Raw genomic sequence first — 19,485 nt, 5'->3', positions numbered from 1 at the left:
TGGATGTGGTGAATTAGGGAGAGAAAAGAAAGATCCAAATAGGCTTTTATCGAGTAAAATCTTCTTCACTGCTGCGCTAAACTTCACTGAGAAAATGAGTAAAACTGAAACTTTATCTTGTGCCACAGTCAAAAACTGCTCTGAGCTGTTGGATGAATTGTCCGTATGAATATCAAATAATAAATAAAACAAAATCCAAAACCTCTACATGATAATTTACGTATTTATAACGCTCATTTTAAGCTATTCGCATTAAATACAGTAAATGGAATGTGCAGACAAAAACGAAAAAGCGCTAAGATATTTCTGAAGAAATTTGACTATCTTTAATTATGCTATTTCTAAATTATCTTACAATTCAACATTTTACTGTTTAATTATAATTACTTTAAAAAAAATCACATTATTATCATACGGTAAATTTAATAAAAACTGTTCCAGTCCATAAAGATACGCATATATTCCTTCTTCTTCGTGAATTTGTACATCGAGGATTGGGTCTGATTACTTTAAAATGAAGCCAAAAGAAAACAAATTACAAATTACATAGCATTTTCTGACATTAGTAACGTAATGTATCGAATGACAAAAATGCAATAATATCTGGATTATTTCAAAATCAAACATGTGAAATATTCCACCTTATACTAAAAATGGATGCAAAAAATCAGAGCTCCGCAAATATCCTTTTTTTTTTCTCTTTAAACAATTCAAAATATTTTCAATAAAGATATATATGCATTTAGCATAATTTTACATTTACAGTTGGTCAAATTCAATTACATGTAGGATACTGTTTTTATTTTGTGTAAGTTTTATTTGCTGCTGTTTTTAATCAAAGGCCCCATGAGGACTGTTGTAAAACAAGAGAAGCACTTACTCAAAATGTTCATGTTCCCTTTTCTGTGTAAATAATAGGCAATAAAAATTCATTTTTGAGTTTTTATGCTCTTGTCTGCTCAGCTTTTTTTTGAGTTAATAGAGCTCTGGTTATCATGAAACAGTTTTTAAATGTTTTAAATTGCCATATTTTAAAGATGTAATCTAAAATGCAATCAAGTAAACCATGACGATGTAACTATGATGTAATTCATATGATTTCATATGTACACTGTAAAACTATTTGACTTGTTTCAACTTAAACATTAGTGTCCAGGCTGCCTTGAAATTTTAAACTGACATATTAATGAGTGTAAATCAATGAACCCAATGGTTTGGTTTCTTTTAATACTTGTGAAACTGCAGGAGGGGTGGAGAGTACAGGGTGGGCTGAGGAACAGGCAAGGCAGCGGCTTATTGCTTCCCTCTTCTTTCCTGTTTTAAGGTGTGCAGACTTTGTCACCATGTAGGATGGCCTAAAAAAAAAAAAACAATAATATATTGGTCACATAAAAAATAGACAAGTTAAGGTAATTCTGTAATGATTCAAAAACAAACTTGATATTAATTAATTCTGAAAATAAATACCAAAAATCTGAATTTTAATTAACTTGAATAAATACAATTTGCATTTATAATTGCTTATTTTTTGTCATTTGATTACATAATCTCAATTACATGTAATCCATTACCACCCAGTCCTCTTCATATATTGCAAAATCCATACAAACATGGAGGCCATGAATGTTTTTTTTTTTTTTTTTTTTAGCTCAAACCTCCTCTCTTCACTTTCAATCATATGAAATAAGAGTCACCCGATTAAATACTGCAATAACAGAATTCTTTATTTACAAGGCAAATAGCATCAGCGAAGCCATATTAGTTCACAACTTGCATAACTGTGGTTTTAACTTCTCTTGTATATCTAATTTTGCATAAAACGCTCACACACACTAGGGATACAAAGATGGATGCGGGTATACAGTGTGATTCCTGTGAACAATGCAGAAAAAAAATATCTCGGGAAAAACACAACAGTAAGCTTTCTTCAGAAAGTCCATATAGTATATTACATATTGCTTCAATATCCCTATGTATCTTTTCCATACAAACAGTGAGGAGGAGGAGGAGGAGGAGGGGAAATGAAATAACAGAGTCTTCAACCCAACACAGAACAGAGAGCAATAATGAGGGACAGTTCAACTGTGACCGAGTCTCCAGCAACTGCGCAGAGTTGAACAACGATGCACCCATTCAATATTGTACACAAGTCATTATACAAATTTATACAGACAGCGGTGTAATGTACAAGAACGAGAACGGACGAAATCTAAGGCATTATGCTAGGGTTTTTAGCATTTCAAGGTTGCATCTTAGCTCTAAGAAACTGGCAGACAATACAAAAGGGCATTTAAAGTTCTTCAAAACCATAAGTTAAAAGAGAAAAAAATAGTTTTTAGTTTAGTGGGTCCAAAGCCTGGATATTTTATTAGGGGCAAAATCATTTATTTGCACCTATCCTCATTATAAATGCTAAAAAATGCATTGCTACCACATGGCTTTTTAAATCTTTCAAAATCTTGACAATCTTTGGAAATTTTGCAAAGGGCTGTGAATCATTCTTTTAAAATGGCTCAAAAAGGCTTGTTCTGCACGACTGTATGATACAATCAAAACAGCATTTATCAAAAAAGTGTGATCTCCTGTAGGCCTGCAGCAAAGGACATCTGCAGTGATGACAACCGAAACATAAGTGCAGTCTTTGTTTGTCCCAAAGTTGACTTGCTACGGCTTCAAATTTCATGTCGAACTTAATAACAAAACAAAACAGAAGAAGCAACAATGGGCATCTTCCTACCTAAATGCTGAGATGAGCACTGTGTCGGAGTGCAACACCGTGGTTTCAACATCAGTCACATCCTTAGGCCTTAAATGACAATACATTCAGAATGATTCTCTTCCTGTTTAACACTGCAACATCTACATTAGACCCTGTTCAGTGACATCATCGTAAATTTCTGGTTTTCCGCGGGCCTCAAGGCATGCTAACCAACAGATCGTCTCTTACTATGAAAAAAAAAAAAAGCTGGTAGAATTCAGAAAATCCAATTGAAAGGTGAGGATTATTTGGCTTGCTCCAAGTCTGTCCTGGGTTAAAATAGTCGATATAAAAAGTTTTGTTTTTTAAATGTACTTTTGAGGTTAGAGAGGATGACTTGCTTTAGGTCTTGTGAAGGTCAAACCAAGAACCACAAGACTAGCATGTCATTACTGAACACTTTATAGTCGAACTAACTGCCTGAGGTCATAAAATATGGCTAAGTGTCTGTCAGAGCAGGTCTCGTGAACCGTGCAGTCTTAACTCTGACCTCTGCTATAGAAGAAGAAGAGTGGCTGGAGGCAGAGAGGGCATGTGTGTGTGTCGACAAGGGGATCACACACTACTTCCCCCCCTCTCTCCAGGCCTCAGCCAATGCTGCATAATCTAACAGGAACGCTGTGTGTGGATGTAGACTTTCTTGGTACAAACTGCAATAAAAAACTGTGTTTAATACTGCATCCAAACGTGGAGCAAAAATGTGTCCTTTTTCTTCAGGAAAACTGTACAAAAATTACAAAAAGAAAAACACAAAAAAACCCCAAGAGTTTCTCAAGTAATTGTTATTGCTTGTTTTACATCACACCAGAAACAGTTTGCACCTAGCAGCTTGTATGAAGCATTTTTCACTCCAGACAACATAGAAAGCACACTTCTGTTATTTTTTTGAGTTATTGTATGGCTGTGTTGAAGTTGTCGTGTTTTTTTTTTTGTCCTTTTACGTGGTGTTCTATGCTAAAGGCAGAGAAGCAAGCGATAATCTGTACACTGTATACACAGCACACCCCCCCTTACAACCCTTCCCTACACCTCCCACCCCCTGTCTGTGTCGTACCAGATCAGAACGTGAAGGCGCCCACTCCACTTCCCAAAAAAAACAAAAAAAGAGAAAAAAAAATAAAAAAAATCCTGCTCTGCTTCAAGAGGCAGTTGTGACCAGACGGGGTGAACCAAACCCTAAAGGAATAAAATAAATAGGAAAGAAAACGTTTTACTTATTGTTATGTACAATCTCTGTAATTCATTTTTAAACCATATATGATTTTGACATCTTCTTCTGAAACTACAGGACCAAAGCAATAATCCATTATTCAGGTTAATAGAAGAATCTTCTCAGAAAGAATACAACCATTACTGTTAAAATTATAAAAAAAAAAGTGCCTCTTTCACACTTTTTAGAAATATTTTTTCTCGCTGCTACTAGGATAAAGAATCATCTACAATAATTAAAATGAATCTATACAGAAAAATAAAACTTAATTTAATACACTATATAAACCTCTTGACTAAATTAGTCTAATCATACAAATCACCATTCCACTCCAACCATTCTTCTGCAGTGTTTTTCAAGATCAGTTTTTTCAACCATATCTTCATTCTACATCTTAATTCTCACGACAAGGAAAAAGAAAATAAAATAATAAAATAAAAGAACAGCAAAAAGGCAAAACCGGCTAAGTGTCTGAGCTCCATCCACAAATTTTGAACATAACTTGGAGTCTTTGCTGCCATTTTGGAACTATGTGGAAATGTCACAAATGTGTGAGAAAAAAAAAAAAAAATCAGTGTACGTCATTTTTGTTGAGATGAGATTGTAAATGGCCGCTGTCCACTGAGAGGAATACATTCATCAGAACAAGGGATCCCACCCACTGCTGCCCCCTTTAGGTCAGTGTCCCCCACCAGGAGGCCTACAGTAAGTCACACTACGGTGAATGCAGCTGGACAGGCAGACAGACTGGCTCATCACAAGGCTCTCCTCCAGGAGGGTTAGGCATGTTGTACAGAGATCCACAATCCTTCCCCCAGCCCTCTTCAACACTTCCAGGGTGTCCCATCAGGATTCAGGGGCCGGGCTCCTCCGGGGCCGCCGAAGAGGCCCAGCGGCTGGGACAGACCTGGGCAAACCTGGGCTGGGGAGACGGGGTCAGGGCACACGGCCTCGCCGGTTCAAGGGGCAGTCGGTTGGTTACATGTTTGTACAATTTTTAAAGGGCCGACGTGCTCCTTGCACCAGCTGATCACTGAGGTTCAGGTTAGGAACTCCATGAGGGTCAACAGTATTTCTGCAGAGAAACAAAAACACACACACACATGCAGAGTCACAATTTGTGGAGTATTTAGTAAATACACAATATAACAGCAGAAGTGATTGGTTAATAGGGTTGGGCGACTGGATGAATATATCTGCTCTCGTGAGTCCATCACTGGTTGGTTCAGGGTTCTTACACTTTTTCCAAAGTCAGATTCAAGCACTTTTTAATGTGCATTTTCAAGGTTTTCCGATGCAAAATGTGCCACAGTCTGTAAGTACACTTGGCACATATAATATGGCTGAGCCAATATAAAATGAAACACTCAACTGAACAAATAACTTCAATCTCAATAAAATCCTTTTCACTAAAAGAAAAAAAAAAAAACATTACCAAGCAAACGCTCCATGAAACGGCACATTGTGGTCTGCTAGCCTGCCACTGTTCCATCAGCACACATCAAAAAAAGACTGACAAATGACTCTAAGTGCAGCCACACGTGCAGAGAGGCAAGTGAGGCTTGAGTGTTGCTGTCATTCATTTTGTGCGAAAGGCAAAAGCATCAAGACTCTCTCTGATTTATCTTATTTATCTTAAAAGTGAACTAATCAGTCAGAGAGTGATTTATTTTGAAAGTAATGCTTTCCACCTGCTGTTGGAATCCTTTCAAATGAAATACAGCCATACCAAAGACTATTTAGCTTGGCATTTTACTCGTGTTTACAGTAACTTCTAGCTAACAGTGGGCTACCTGCTGCCAGAGCCATGTAAGGAGAGGGCTGCTGTAATGTAAACTAGTGATGGCGTGTGCGATGATGCTTCTTATTACCTATAACAACACTAGAGGCACTTATTTCAATTGACAGCTTAAGTATGTGGCACCGAAATCTGTTGTGATTTGGTCCAGAAGGCACTGGTACCACATGGGCACCCAACCCTAAACCAGAGACAGGCACGCACAACTGCACATTTATTTTGGTGGCTGCCTGTTGGAAAATTCAAAAATATTGTCCAAACCTACTGATTAGCTCACGCTTGCAGAACTTGAACTTGTCTAAAGTAAATCAGCCACATGTGCATAAAATATAAACAATTAGAAACCATCCTGGAACATACCATCAAGCCTAAAACAAGTCAGTAAATCACAAAAGGCTACGCTAATGGTCAAACGGTAAATAATTGAAATTATCTGAGTGCTAATATATTTCTATAAACCTAGAAGGAGGATAAATCAAGTGACAGATATATACTGGTGTGTTACAACAGTCTGAAGTGCAGACAATCAAACAGCAGCACCTTGGTTAAATATTCATGGACCTTTATTGGGCTTAAAAGCATCATGGACAACAACAGCGCATCCCACACACCAAGCTAACAATACCAGAGAGACAAAGGAAGACGGATTAACTTGGTTGACATGAAATAATCACCAGAAACGAGCGCTGAGAAAGAGATAATATTTGGAAGATAAACTGATTTTAGTCTGACTTTTCATTTCACCAAATCATTTTTTATGCTTGTGTTGACAGCCCTGTACGATAAGCAGTGAAATTTTCCATCTTAAAGGGACAGTTCAACCCAATATCCAAAATTTTTCCACTGGCCTATAGTGTTACTGCTTTTTTTTAACAGTAAAAAGAAAATAGTTCTTACGCAAAACTGCTCACGGCAAGGTCTGTGGATTATCTTGAGTAAGTCGGTCATGATTTCTGTAAAGAGACACTGCTGTTGAGTTTTTCAAATGTATTTTTTTGGAGAGAAGGCAGACATCTCTACGGCCAATATCTCCAAAACTCTGCAACTCACCCCAAAACTATCTAGATGGACAAACAGCACTAAAGGTAAGAAGAAAAACATGTACTTTTGGTTTTAGGGTGAACTGCCCCTTTAAGCGAACGAGCTGATAAGTCTTAAGTCCAGACAGCACAGCTTTTGAACATCATCCAATAACATCTATATAGTCTAAATGGTCTGGCTCTAAAGTGCCCGCTGCAAATTACATCATTGTCCTCTAAGTTCAAGTCAAGCATCAGAACTCAGCTGGAGGAGTTACGTAAACTGCTGAGTAAATTATTCACTAGCGCGGCTGTTCAATAAGTGTACCCAAACACTTAGGGTCTTACAATAAGACAAACACACACGTAAGCAGCCTGAAGTGGTGAGGAAGAAGAAAGATGAACCTTTTAGTTTTTCCTAGTCCCTCGATCACTGTGTAAAACTGTAAGGGTCCAATTTGTTAACCTCTAAGCTGATGTAAAGGGAGACCCTGAGAGTTTTACTGGGCTGCTCAAAAACATCTCATTTGATCTGGCTGATCGATGCCAAAAAGTTTGAGTACTTCTTGTTCCTACCAGTTCCAAAAGTGCCTTAATTTTTACGACATTTAAATAATTAATATGTCAAGATTGTTCCGGTATTTACCTGTTCTTGTCCCATGGAGGGCAAGCCGGGTGAGGGCCCTGAGGCCATGGACGTGACGCTCATCTGTCCGGCCATCTGGCCCATGCTGCTCATGCTGCTGGTTGCCATGTTGGTGGCCATGGAGACATTGTTGAGGTTCATGCCATTGCCGTTGTACATGTTGCTGTTGTTCTGCTGGGTGAACTGCGGTGACGCCTGCTGCTGTGAGAACATACTGGAGAGAGGAGAGGAAAGACAGCTGATTAAGACGGGTGAGCTCAAACATTTCACTTTGTGAGCAGAGGAGGCTGACTGAGGAAATTATGTGGTAGGAGGGAACTGTATTTGAATTTGAATCTACTACCAATACCAATACTGGAAAATTCCTCTGATACAGACTAAAATGCTGGTGCTTGTAGTGGTATTAGCAAGCATGTGAGTCTATGTAACAATTAGATACCCTGTAATTTATTCATGTGTAATTCATATATGTATATTTTCCCCCAGATTGGTAAGGTCATGTCCTATAGCATTCATTCTCCATACAGCTATGATAGCAATCGTATCAAATCATACAGGGTTAACAGTAAACAGCAAGATAAAAAAGAGAGAAAAAATAATAATGTAGATTTTTTTAAGCATTGGTGTCAGATCAGTACTTTGTATCAACAAATACATAAAGTTCAGGTAGTGGAAATGGTATCGGGAAGGAAACTCTGCAGTTATAAGGAGTGTCTTTTGAGTATGATTTCTGAAGGGATTTATGGAAGCTTTTCTGATCTGCAATGAAAATCAGAAATATTGATACCACTGGAAAGTGTAAGTCTGAATATAAAGCTCCGTTCACATTTTTTTTTTTTTTTTTGCTCAAATGTGACTCAGATTGGATTTTTTATGACAGTGTGAACAGCACAAATCACATATAATCTGATTTTTTCAATCTGGAATCTGGTCCTATATCAGATCTGTATCCGATTTTGATGCAATTTGACCTCAGTGTGAACACTCATATCTGAATACATGCCACTTGAAAGCCTGACTTGTTTTGCTGTAGGACACTTGTGGAGCAGTTCTGACAGATGTAGTTTAAAGAAACCCCTGACATTCTTGAACTTTTGGATGAAATGTGTTAATGTGAAGAAATTCACTTTACAAATCCACCACTCCTGGGTCCGACTCTGCAACCACTCATACCTCTGTACAGAAGTAGCAGCCATTGCTCCACAAAGAGCCAATTAAAAATTGAAAGTAATAAATCAGGACTGAGCGCTAAGGCCTGCAGTGTGAACACAGACTAAGGGTCTAATTCACTCACTACAGGGTTTATCTAGGATAAATTCACTACATTTTTACCTGTTGCCTCCCATGTTTCCCTGCGGCCAGCCGTTCATGTCCGGGGATCCCTGGAAAGCAGCATTTCCTTGGCCCTGCTGCATCATCGGGGACTGCGTGTGGGCCATGCGTGGAGAAAGCAGGGGGCTCTGCGGTGCGCCGGGACCTCCGAAGCCTCCGTCTGCCTGTTGGCTCATACCTACGGTGGACGCATCGAGACAGGTCAACCAGACTGGACCTGCAGAGACTCAACTACAAACCAATGAACTCAGTGGACTGAATGTTAGCATTCCACATAATTTACACAACCATGCCACAAAAGGACAAACGTTTTGGCAAAGAATTAGCAACTCTGCATGCAAGATGAGTGAAGATTGTCCATTCCAGTGTGCATTCAGGATTATTGACAGGCAGTTACGGTTTCCTACATGCATGTGAAGCAGTGAACAGGCAAGGAACTAGGAAAAAGGGAATAAGGAGATGGCTTAGGAGAAAAGGGAAAGAGAGAAGCGAAGACTGGTGGAAGTTATTGCTCTGTACAAACCCATGGGCCAGAATCAGATTAAGGAGCAAAGGATAAATCAAAATTGTCATTATTGAGATGATCGGATTATGCCCAGATTGCACGCCACGTTGTTAGACTGACAGCCTTGATTATTGTTCTGCCCGCTCACAATCAACAAAGAGTGAGGTGTCAGAGTGAAGCCTGAATTCAACTTTGATTATTGTGCTCTTGGCGCCCTCTGGTGGAACAACACTGTATAACAAGGACACCATTTTGGACAGTGCACAGAATAATGAGAATATATACGATCACACTGACTGACAACAACTCTCATGTTATCAAATTGAAGAGTAAAATATGGCTCAGTATGATTTGGATCATTCAATGGCAGCTGATCAGCACATAACGTTACAAATCAGATGATTGCCGCGACTAAAAAGCATGTGATGCTGTGCAACTAAGCGTCACATCAACACACAGACACAATGGCACACACACAGGTCGTGGGGTGAAGTGTGTGGTAGGCTGGGGTGTGGGAGCAGTACCTGAGTTGGGAAACTGAAAGGCACTGTGCTGCATTTGGGGGCTGAGTACGGCCCCGTACTGTCCGCCCATCATGTTTGTGTTTCCCATCATCATCTGTGAGGAGGAGGAGGAGGTGGAGGAAGAGGAGGAGGTGCCATGCAGGTGGAGCTGGGGGTTGGGGGGGAGAGAGGGCAGGCTGGGGGAGAGAGGGGAGGAGAAAGGGCTGGTAGGGGGAGGTGGCGAAGCCAGGCCTGTACTGGTACCGTAGCTGGGCGGGTAGGGGAACTGCTGGGGGTTGGCCTGGGGGATCCGGGGGTTACTCATGCCTCCGGCGGCCATGTTGGGGGGCAGGTTGAGGCCCTGAGCCCTCATGGCCATGCTCCGCTGCTGCTGGACCTGCTGGGCCTGCTGCTGCTGCTGCCGCTGCCTCAAGTGATTACTCAGCAGCTCCCGCTGACGCTGCGCCAACATCTGGGCGTTGATGGTCCCCTGGAAGGAGAATGATGTGTGAGAAAAAAAAGTGTCATATATCTACATTAAAGGGATAGTTCAAAATTTATTATAAAAGAGAGAGCAATATTTGGCTTATACAAGGCTGATTTCCCTGTGAGATGGGCCTTTTTATAAGTGGTCAGTAGGGTTGATATGATACCAGAATGTTAAATTTTGAGACAATATTAGTATAAAAATACATGACTCAATACCTCTTTAAAAACCACACTAAAAAGAAATAAATCCTTGCAACACAAAACAGGATTTTTTCTTTCTTTTTTGAAAAAAATAAGTACCTGCGCACAGAGTACTGGTACAGTAAAAGTCACTATCTGGTTTTGTTAAGCTGGAAGCCAATTTTCAGCCGGGAATCCTGAACTGAAGTCTTGAGCAAGCACCTGTCTTTTCTGTCTTAGAGCTTCAGTACTTCTGATGCTGTCAAATATTAGTATTGTACTGTTTTAAATAATGTGATATTCTGACCCTGTCCCCAGCACTTCATTGGTTAGCATCCATGCTGGTTCTCCTCTCTGCTTCTTCAAACTAATACACTGACTATCATACAACCATCACTTTAAGTAAGTTTACAACGTAACACAAATAAATTTACCCACAGCCATCAACAAGCTAAACACCACTTTCAGTCATGACAACACGTCTGTGCAGACAGACGGCAGCGGTGACGTACCTGGTTTGGAGCGTTGGCCCTGAGAGGTAGGTTCACATTTGACACACTACTCATCTGAGTCATCATTGGTTGACGGTTCTGGTGAGACAAGAAACAGAGGAAGTTATAATAAGCAACATCTTCTAATGATCAATTCCATCTAGTAAATGACAAAAAAATACAAACAAGAAGTATCAAAACTATCAAGTACCCTACACAAGACAATTTTGATTAAAATTGCTTATTAAAAATAATGATTATCTTGAGTTTTATTATCAGTACAACATTCACATTCCACTATCTTAGACATATTCCTGCCAAGCTGAGTAAAGACACTATTTTCCTTCTAAAGATTTTGCTGGTGGCAAGTAAAAAGGCCATTACAGAACACTGGCTTCAGAAAAAGTGCCCCGCTACAGGCCTTTTGTCAATTTTGTTAAACTTTAGAAAAGATGACTTACTCCACACTACTCCAAAAAAGAATTTGCAGGAAAACGGAGGGGAAAACGGTGGGTTTAAATAGCCAATGAAAATGTAATAATTATTGTGGGTAACATATTCTGTTTTAAATTTGACAAATATGTCTTGATTTACTGATATATTTGTTTGCTGTTTTTGTTTTTTGTTCATTATTCATCCATTTTTGTTTACAATTCTAAAATGTTCATAGATAAAAGGTCAAAAAATGTTAACAATAACAATAATAATTCCCATCTTCTGTGGCACAATTTTAGTGCAACCCAATGAAAATTTCCCAGTAATTGCCATGAAAGACCAGCAGGTGGCAGGTAGACCTAAATGTCCCAACTTTTCCTAGTGTGTAAAGACGACCTGCCAAAATGTCAACCTCAAGGATAATTACACAACTCCAATCAAACAGCTCCTGATCAAACAGTGCGGTTGCTTCAGAATTATTACAGGATCAATGGACAGTTTTTCTTCCAGCAGTGTCTAGATGCAGTATACCTGCTGTGACTGGAGCCGGTGCTGCAGCTGCAGTCGTAGTGTGTTGGGCTGGTTGGGGACGACCCCGGGCGGCCTGAGTCCGGGCCGGGCCTGCATCCTCATCATGGGGTAACCCGGCCGTGGGCCCATCTGGCCAGACATGGGGTGGAAGCCTTGCTCTTGCATGGCGGCGCCAGGGTAGCCCCTTTGGGCCATGTGGGATGGTGGGGGACCAAACTGCTGGGTGTACATAGGGGGCTTTTGGTCTAACATCATGGAGGGGTCTTGGGGAAACTGCTCCGGCTCAAGTGATTGGCTCTGAAATGGGCAGACACAGAAACAGAGTTAAAATAAAATGGGGAAAAAAATCACAAAAAGGCACAAAAAAGCAACCGATAAATGTGTATTAATCTGATGATGTAGGTTCACATTTTAAAATTTCAGACCATATTTGACAACTGAGTAAAAACAGCTTGATGATTATTGTGAACGATTTTAAAAACAATCAATATCCTTAGCAACCAGACTTTATATTTGATACTGTCAAATGGCAGTAGAGTGGAAACAAGTATTTTTCTATACTCTGTTTTTCCCCATACTTCTCCAAATTTGAAAATGACTGATACTTTTCCATATGCTGTAGGATCCCTGAGGATAGGAAGGCTGGATCTCACCTGTTCCACCAGAGCAGGGATCCCCAGAGCACGATCGATCTCCTCCAGGCCGTCAAAGTCTTTTAGTGCAGTGTAGAGCTGGGACATAAGGGCCCCCTCATCTACTGCATTGCCATCTCCAGCGCCAAGACCTGTCCCACACAGCAAATCATCCTGCGGTGCTGAGTGTACCGGCCTGGACAGAGAGGAGATGCAGAAATCACTAAGAAAATTTTGTTGGGTATAAACTGTAGTAAACTCTGAGGCAAACATGTAACTAACACAAGAATTGCACAGTAGAAATCCTAATCTTAATCTCGAGTAGTGAGGCCTTAAAGATTTTATTTTGCATCATGGAATTTTGCAAGAAATTTATCTTACCTGTTCTGGTTCACAAAAGCTGTCTGGTCAATGGGCATCATGCTGTCTGGCCAGGGGGCTGTCTGGTTGGGCGGAGCCTGTTGTTGGGAAAAGTGGTGGCCAGCCATACCAATATCCATATCAGGTTGGGCTGAATAGGAGGATAAAAACAAAACAGATGAAGACAGTCAATTCTGCAGTTTTGGTTATCATGTAGAAAACAATATAGCAACCTAGAGGATTCTTGGTATTCTCTTAAACCCAGAACAACCGGTTAGATGTACATTCATTTCTTGAGTGCAGTACTGTGGTTGGCCACTGGGTGGCAACCTTTAACACTGAGCAGCAATAATATGGGTGACTTGAGGTCTTTTCATCTGTGCCTTGCCAGTCTCACTAAAGAGAGATCTATACATTTCAAATACTCTCCAGCATTCCTGCAGGGTTCAACAAGTAAGACCATTATGAATACAAATAAGGCAGATGATATTTCACATCCATATTGGTAAAAATAAGTATGAAGGGCTTCAAATTTGTTATTTCAACAAGCTTCAACCAAGCACTGGATGTGCTGCTCTAAAGCTAGATCTCACTGAACATGAACTTACTCTTATTAGATGAAAATAACATTAACAGAAACAATTTGAACTGATTATTTCTAATAGTAGCTGGTTTTTGATGAGGAGATGCCATGTTAGCTCACAGACCACATCATCAGCTGGGTGTTGTCAGTAAAATTCTAACTGGGATGCGCAGTTTGCATTAGTGGTCATTTGTTCCATGTTGGTTTTGTTCTGTAGTTGCTGTTTTCGTAAAAGTAACGTCAATCCATTTTTAAGACCTGTCAAAATTGTACTTAAGACATTTTAAGGCTTAAAATGAAGTGAATGTTGAAAAAAATTTTTTTTGTGTGTAGTTGTTACAGTGGGATCAATACAAATCTCCCCAAAAACACAGCTAAATTAACTTAATTATTTATATATATAAAATTAATGCAACCTTATAAAACTAATATTAATGTCATAAAGCAAATCAATTTTAAGAGCTGTCAAAATCATTTTCAAGGCCTAATTTTAAGATAATTGGATTTTAGACTTTTTAGGACCTGCAGAAACCCTGCTTTCATCATGTGTCTGTATTAAAAGCTTCAGTGGGGGCTTCATTGGTAAATCTGGCCTCTACTATATGCTGTTATACTGTCATCTAGTTTCAGCATTTAAAACTCTAAGAAACCCCTGTTTTTAAGGCGAGCTGAGCTCTCACCATTGGCCATCATTGGTGACTGGAGCATCTGTCGAGGCCCTGGCTGGCTGTTTGGCCTCATGGGAGCACCATTGGGCCCCATCCTGGCCTGCATGGCACCTTGCTGCCCAGGGCCCGACGCTCCCAGAGGAGGTGCGGAGGCTGAACCCACCCAGCCCTCCTGCTGCTGCATGCCCGGCCGTGGACCTCCTGGAGCCATCAGTCCTGGAGGAGCAAACACACACAGGGAGACGAGGAATGTGAGAATTGTCTAAGGACAGACTCGGAAATCCTCTGTCTCCATGATGCAACAGTGCCATATTAAGGGGAAAAACCATCTATTATATGTAGTGCTGGGGGACGTTTGAGGGCTGCTAATGTGTGGGAGTGACAGTGAGAGAAACATTGTATCAGTGTGTGTGTGACTAAATACTTCCTGTCGCAGGAAGTGAGTCACTGTGCTATGACATGATATGTCACAGGCTGAGACTGACACACATAGTGAGGGAAAAAGGTTTCTCCGCAGAAACTGGAAAGCAGCAGCACGTGTTAACAAAATCATGCTAAAGTATGTAAATGTGCTTCATCAAACGACCTAATGAGCTAAAAGAGATTTACTTTTAATAGTTGGCTGAAGTGTAAAATAGTTAGAAAATTATTTTGTTTACAGTTCTATTGTTAGTGTGTGTGATAACACATGGATAACATGTTAAATGCTAAGTTTTTCAGGAGTTACTGTATGTTTTTTTTAACTTTAGTGTTTACACCGTCTTAAGTAGGAAGTGTAGTGTAGTGAAGTGTAACATCATCCCAAGATCTGAGCTCAACTCCACCCACTGCACAATGCTGAAAAATACTAGAAAGTGTGTAACGGGCTGGTGGAGAGGGGGTTGAGGACAAGTGTGTTGAGAGGGGTGGATGTGTGAGGCAGGACATTCTATTTTAATGTATATATTTAACCTAAATGAAGGTCTTTTCACATTGCTGCACGGTAACCCATCACCAGCAGCAGCTACTTTTATACACACTTTGCTTTTCAGGGAAATGCTCTTGCAGGTAGGCGGCTGTCAGGGGTGGGTACGACGTGGAGGTGGGAACAGCTCTTCCCAAAATGTTGACTCTATGTCAGTGTTGCAAGATTAAGGATGATTTAACAGTACATCGTGCACTGAACCGTTTTCAGCCCATGATTTTTGTAGATTTGGTGAGAAATATCAGCATTAACACCAGTATCAATGTGTTTCATCACAGTACAGTCATATTATTTAGTTTAAAGCTCAAAAGACACGTCTTGTGTGCAGTGTCTCTTCAACTTTAGAGTTTTAAAGTATTACCACGTCAAGACAACACCTTTACAGAAGTCTGTCACTGTGCGGGGCCGCTCATTTTCATTATATGTCTAGAACTAAATCAAACCCTTCATCGTAGTTTGAACAAACACTGATGCAGTAACTCTTTTTTTAACCAAGGCACACTGAGCATCAACAGTAACAGCACACACATTCAGAGGATAACATTATAAACTGACCACAGAAGCACGACCGTCACACCCACCTGTGCCGACCATACCGGCCTGGTTAGCCATCATGCCATGATTTCCCACCATGCCTTGCTGCTGTTGCTGCTGTATGAGAGTGTATGGGCTGGTGGCCCTTATGGGGTACTGTAATGAGGGCTGCTGGGGAGACACATTCATGTCCAGAGACACACTCCTGACAGGCAGACCCCTACCTGGCTGGCCTGGTCGGACACCTCCGAAGTCTGAAGACAAGAATCAACAGTTTTTAGACAAACGTCCAACAATGGAACGGTCAACAAATAAAATAACTTTGATGATGAGAGTATGTGCACCCCAACCCCCTTAATGTCAGTGTGGGACTCACTCGTTGGGCCCATGCCAGTGCCCATGCCCCTGTGTTGCTGCTGTGCTGCCATGGCAGGATTGGTCTCGGACATCTGCAGGATGTCATTGATGATGTTCTGTTTGTCCATGGGACTGGGCAACGAGACGGGCCGCGGCTCACAAAAGAGCTGCGGCTGAGCATTCTGCAGGTCGTTCAGGATGTCATCGAGCTCTGACGACTGCGGAGAGGAAAAGGGAAGGTGTGAAAACAAGAAACAGATGAACCACTCAGGGCTCTATTTTGAAAGCAATTGCTGCTTCACCTGCAGACACACAAACACAAATATACATGTGAGATGCACACGCATTTACTTAAGAGTCTGTAAACACAACAACACGAGCATGAGGAGTCTTTATCTGGGAGATGGGAACAGCAGGCTTGGCCTTGTTTATAATACAGCAGTAACCCCGGGATAAAATGGACCACTTTCCTTCAAATCTAGGCCACACTTCACTTTGACTTAGCTTATCAGACACGTACTACTCCTGGCTGGTGTGTTCAAATGCACAACTGCGTCTGCTTCCCTTTTAATGTACACAGTTTTTAAGAACATATTTAAGAAAAGCTATATCAATTTCAGCGTTGTTTGTCCACACTGATCTTTTTGACAGCAGCAATTTTGACAAGAAATAGTAAACACAGGTGTTAGCAATGATACTAATTAAGGTCTTGTTCCCTTCAGGTCAGAGTCAGGGTGCGTGTTGGCTCACTGGAAAGGCTTTGCAACCCTAAATGCAACAAGACCTTAATTATTATCACAGATAACCTGTGTTTAGACTTCTATTTTGTACCAATTTGGCTGCCATAAAAAGGTCGACTGAGCGAAAGACCAGCAAAGACAAAGGAGATGAGGCTACTGAAGCTGCTTTCTGCTGACTAACATGGGAGAGCATCAAGAGGCGGCAGGAGTTTGGTTGGTGCCAAAGTTGGAATTGCTCTGTGCCCCCCTACTGCAAACATCTGGCCTGAGCCTGCCCAATACAGCCAGAGGCTGCGTTCATACAGTACACAGCTGGGCTTTGGACTGTGTGGACAATTTTTGTTTAGTTTTTCACACAACTATCTTAAACAAAGACAAGGCCATGCTGGGGTCTGCTTCCACTTGCTGAACTGAGTAATTGCTCAGACTGTTAAACATGAATCTCCTGGATGCTGCTTTAGGACACTTTCTCTCTATGACGAAGCGGACTGTTGACAAAATAACAGGAACACCTTAATAATGCAGTCTAACACAACACCAGTAGGATGTGATTTAACAGAGAAGTGGCACATTAAGTTTACAAAAGACAGTATAAATTGCAGGATTATTGCAGGGCTCAAAAATAGGGATTGCCTGCTTGCCTGGGGCAAGTAAAATGCCATGCTGGGCTAGGAAATCTTTCAACTCACTTGCCCGACTTGGCAAAAAAGAACTGAACTATTAAATTATTTTTACTAACTAATTTTTCATGCAAAATGACAGAAAACACTGTTTTTAGCCTTTAAATATGGTGATTTCCTGCTTTTCTTGGGTTTATTATCATATTAAACTGAATATCTTTGGGTTTTGGACAAGACAAGATTTTAAATATTACCATGGACTTTGAGTAACTGAGATGGTAATTTTTCACTATTTTCTGACATTCTATAGAAGCTACAGCCCTAGATTAAACATGACAATTCACTGAAGTTTTTGTTGTTATTTGATAACCGGTAATAAATAAAACAATTTGCAAAGGGGCAGGTAAAAATGGACTTTGGGCTGGTCGATTTCTGACCAGCATTTTGTTGAATTCTGTGTTGTATTGAATTTTACATCACATCTAAAAATGAGCAGAAAACATCAACATCGGTGACCACAGGGCTTCCTAGAGAGGCCTGAGGGACTTAAGGTAAATAAGTTGCACTGGCTCTAACCAGCCACGAGAGCGCAGCACACTTGGAATCACTGACGGCTCCTGATCGTGACATACTGTACAGCAGGAAAAGAGCACAGCAGCCACTGTTTCCATGCTGTACTTCACTGTTCTGGATGACAACAAGTGAATGTTTGGCATGCAAATGCTACTAAAGATTACAAAGCTGCCAAAAAGCCTCACAGAATGGTTATCTTAAGTAGTTTAAGACTAAAGCCTGCATGTGTTTTAAATAAGACCTTTTGCTCCTCTACCTTTAGAAGTATATGTATATGTAATTAAAACATTTCCATACACACAGCAGCAGACAAACAGCCATGCAACACTGATCACTGTGAGCACCAGACGAGCATATAGGATATGTGGGAGAGCTAGAGAGTAGCACAGTGAGGGGTGGGGGGAGTGGTGGTGGTGGTGGTGGGAGAGAGAAAAGCCCTAATGAGGTCAGGAATGATGTAATGCTCCTGTACGCTCTCAGTTTGCTCTTTTCCTCCTCCTCTCCAATTCTCTCTCCTCCCACTTTCTATTCTCTCGTCTTCTCTCGTTGCTTTTACCCTTAATGGGTCCTATTTCTATCAATTCCTGTTACTCTCTTCTTTCAGCGCATGTCTGCACATGTAATGCAATCCATGGTCTGTCTTATCTACACCTCAGGCTGGCATATATATATACTGTATTCAATTAAAACTGCAAGGATTTGTGAGGCCAAATGACCATGTTTAAATATTAAGTCTCAATCCACGCCACAGATTGCGCGATCATTATTTAAGTTCTTTATGTCAGAACAGTAGAAGAGCAGCTAAGGACACAATATGCAGCTTGTTTAAGGATACTTAGGAGGCTTATCCCTTCTCTCTATCTCAAAGAATCCCTATACGAGTGAAACTAAACCTTAACTTTATTTGTTGCTCTTTAATTGTGGTTACTAACTAACTTACTAACTTGCATGTTTGATACGAAGGGAAGTCATTCCATACAGTTGTGTGCTTAGGAACAGCAGAGGCCGTCTTGTCTCACAGCAGGGTGGCAACGAGGCTCTGCCAAATGTGTGTTCTTAGAATTGGACTCAAATCCATCTGGGACTCAACTCAAGTTATTGGCATGCTATGCAGCATTTTCTAAAAACAGAAAAAAAAACCCCAATGCGTAGAGTCATACAAATATTATCCCTTATGACCTATTAGAAGTGTATGGTGGTGTCTGTATCTGCAGAGAGCCTGCCGTTTGCCTGCATTTTCTTATGGTTAGATTGTATTCTCCATCTCTTTCCTCTGTTCTCTGTCTGTGAGAGCTGCAGAATGAGTTTTAAACACATACACACATGAACACACACAAACTCTGACATTTTGCAGAGTTGTAGGTGTGTTTATTTTGCTGCAGTCCTGTTTTCAAGCACAAATAATAAGAAAATAAAGTGTTATTTCTCTGTTTCACTGCTTTGTTCTCACTACTGCCGCTCGCTCACTCTCATTCTTGAAGGTTATGGTCCAATACCAATACTACCACACTATTTAGTATGCCAGAAAAAGATTCAATGTGTCCCAACACATCGACC

General features: G+C 40.6%; 1 protein-coding gene across 3 annotated transcripts in view; it reads right to left on the bottom strand.

Annotated features, from left to right (window-relative positions):
• Positions 1–1,703: 1,703 nt before the first annotated feature.
• Positions 1,704–19,485, bottom strand: part of ncoa2 (nuclear receptor coactivator 2) — an 84,779-nt gene continuing 66,997 nt past the window's right edge. For 2 of the 3 annotated variants that reach the window (XM_084746845.1, XM_084746844.1), the window contains 11 exons: positions 16,015–16,213; positions 15,686–15,892; positions 14,153–14,356; positions 12,911–13,040; positions 12,551–12,725; positions 11,898–12,194; positions 10,953–11,030; positions 9,793–10,261; positions 8,764–8,941; positions 7,432–7,645; positions 1,704–5,043 (listed from right to left, as the gene is read on the bottom strand). In XM_084746845.1, the coding sequence (XP_084602971.1) occupies positions 5,032–5,043; positions 7,432–7,645; positions 8,764–8,941; positions 9,793–10,261; positions 10,953–11,030; positions 11,898–12,194; positions 12,551–12,725; positions 12,911–13,040; positions 14,153–14,356; positions 15,686–15,892; positions 16,015–16,213 (2,163 nt within the window). In that variant the 3' untranslated portion in view covers positions 1,704–5,031. The remainder of the gene's footprint in view (positions 5,044–7,431; positions 7,646–8,763; positions 8,942–9,792; positions 10,262–10,952; positions 11,031–11,897; positions 12,195–12,550; positions 12,726–12,910; positions 13,041–14,152; positions 14,357–15,685; positions 15,893–16,014; positions 16,214–19,485) is intronic. The other variant, XM_084746846.1, reaches the window with a different exon arrangement.

The sequence above is a fragment of the Lutjanus erythropterus genome, chromosome 21 (assembly GCF_056507025.1).
Source record: "Lutjanus erythropterus isolate fLutEry1 chromosome 21, fLutEry1.hap2, whole genome shotgun sequence".
NCBI lineage: Eukaryota > Metazoa > Chordata > Actinopteri > Lutjaniformes > Lutjanidae > Lutjanus > Lutjanus erythropterus.
This window is presented reverse-complemented; position numbering and strand designations above follow the sequence as displayed.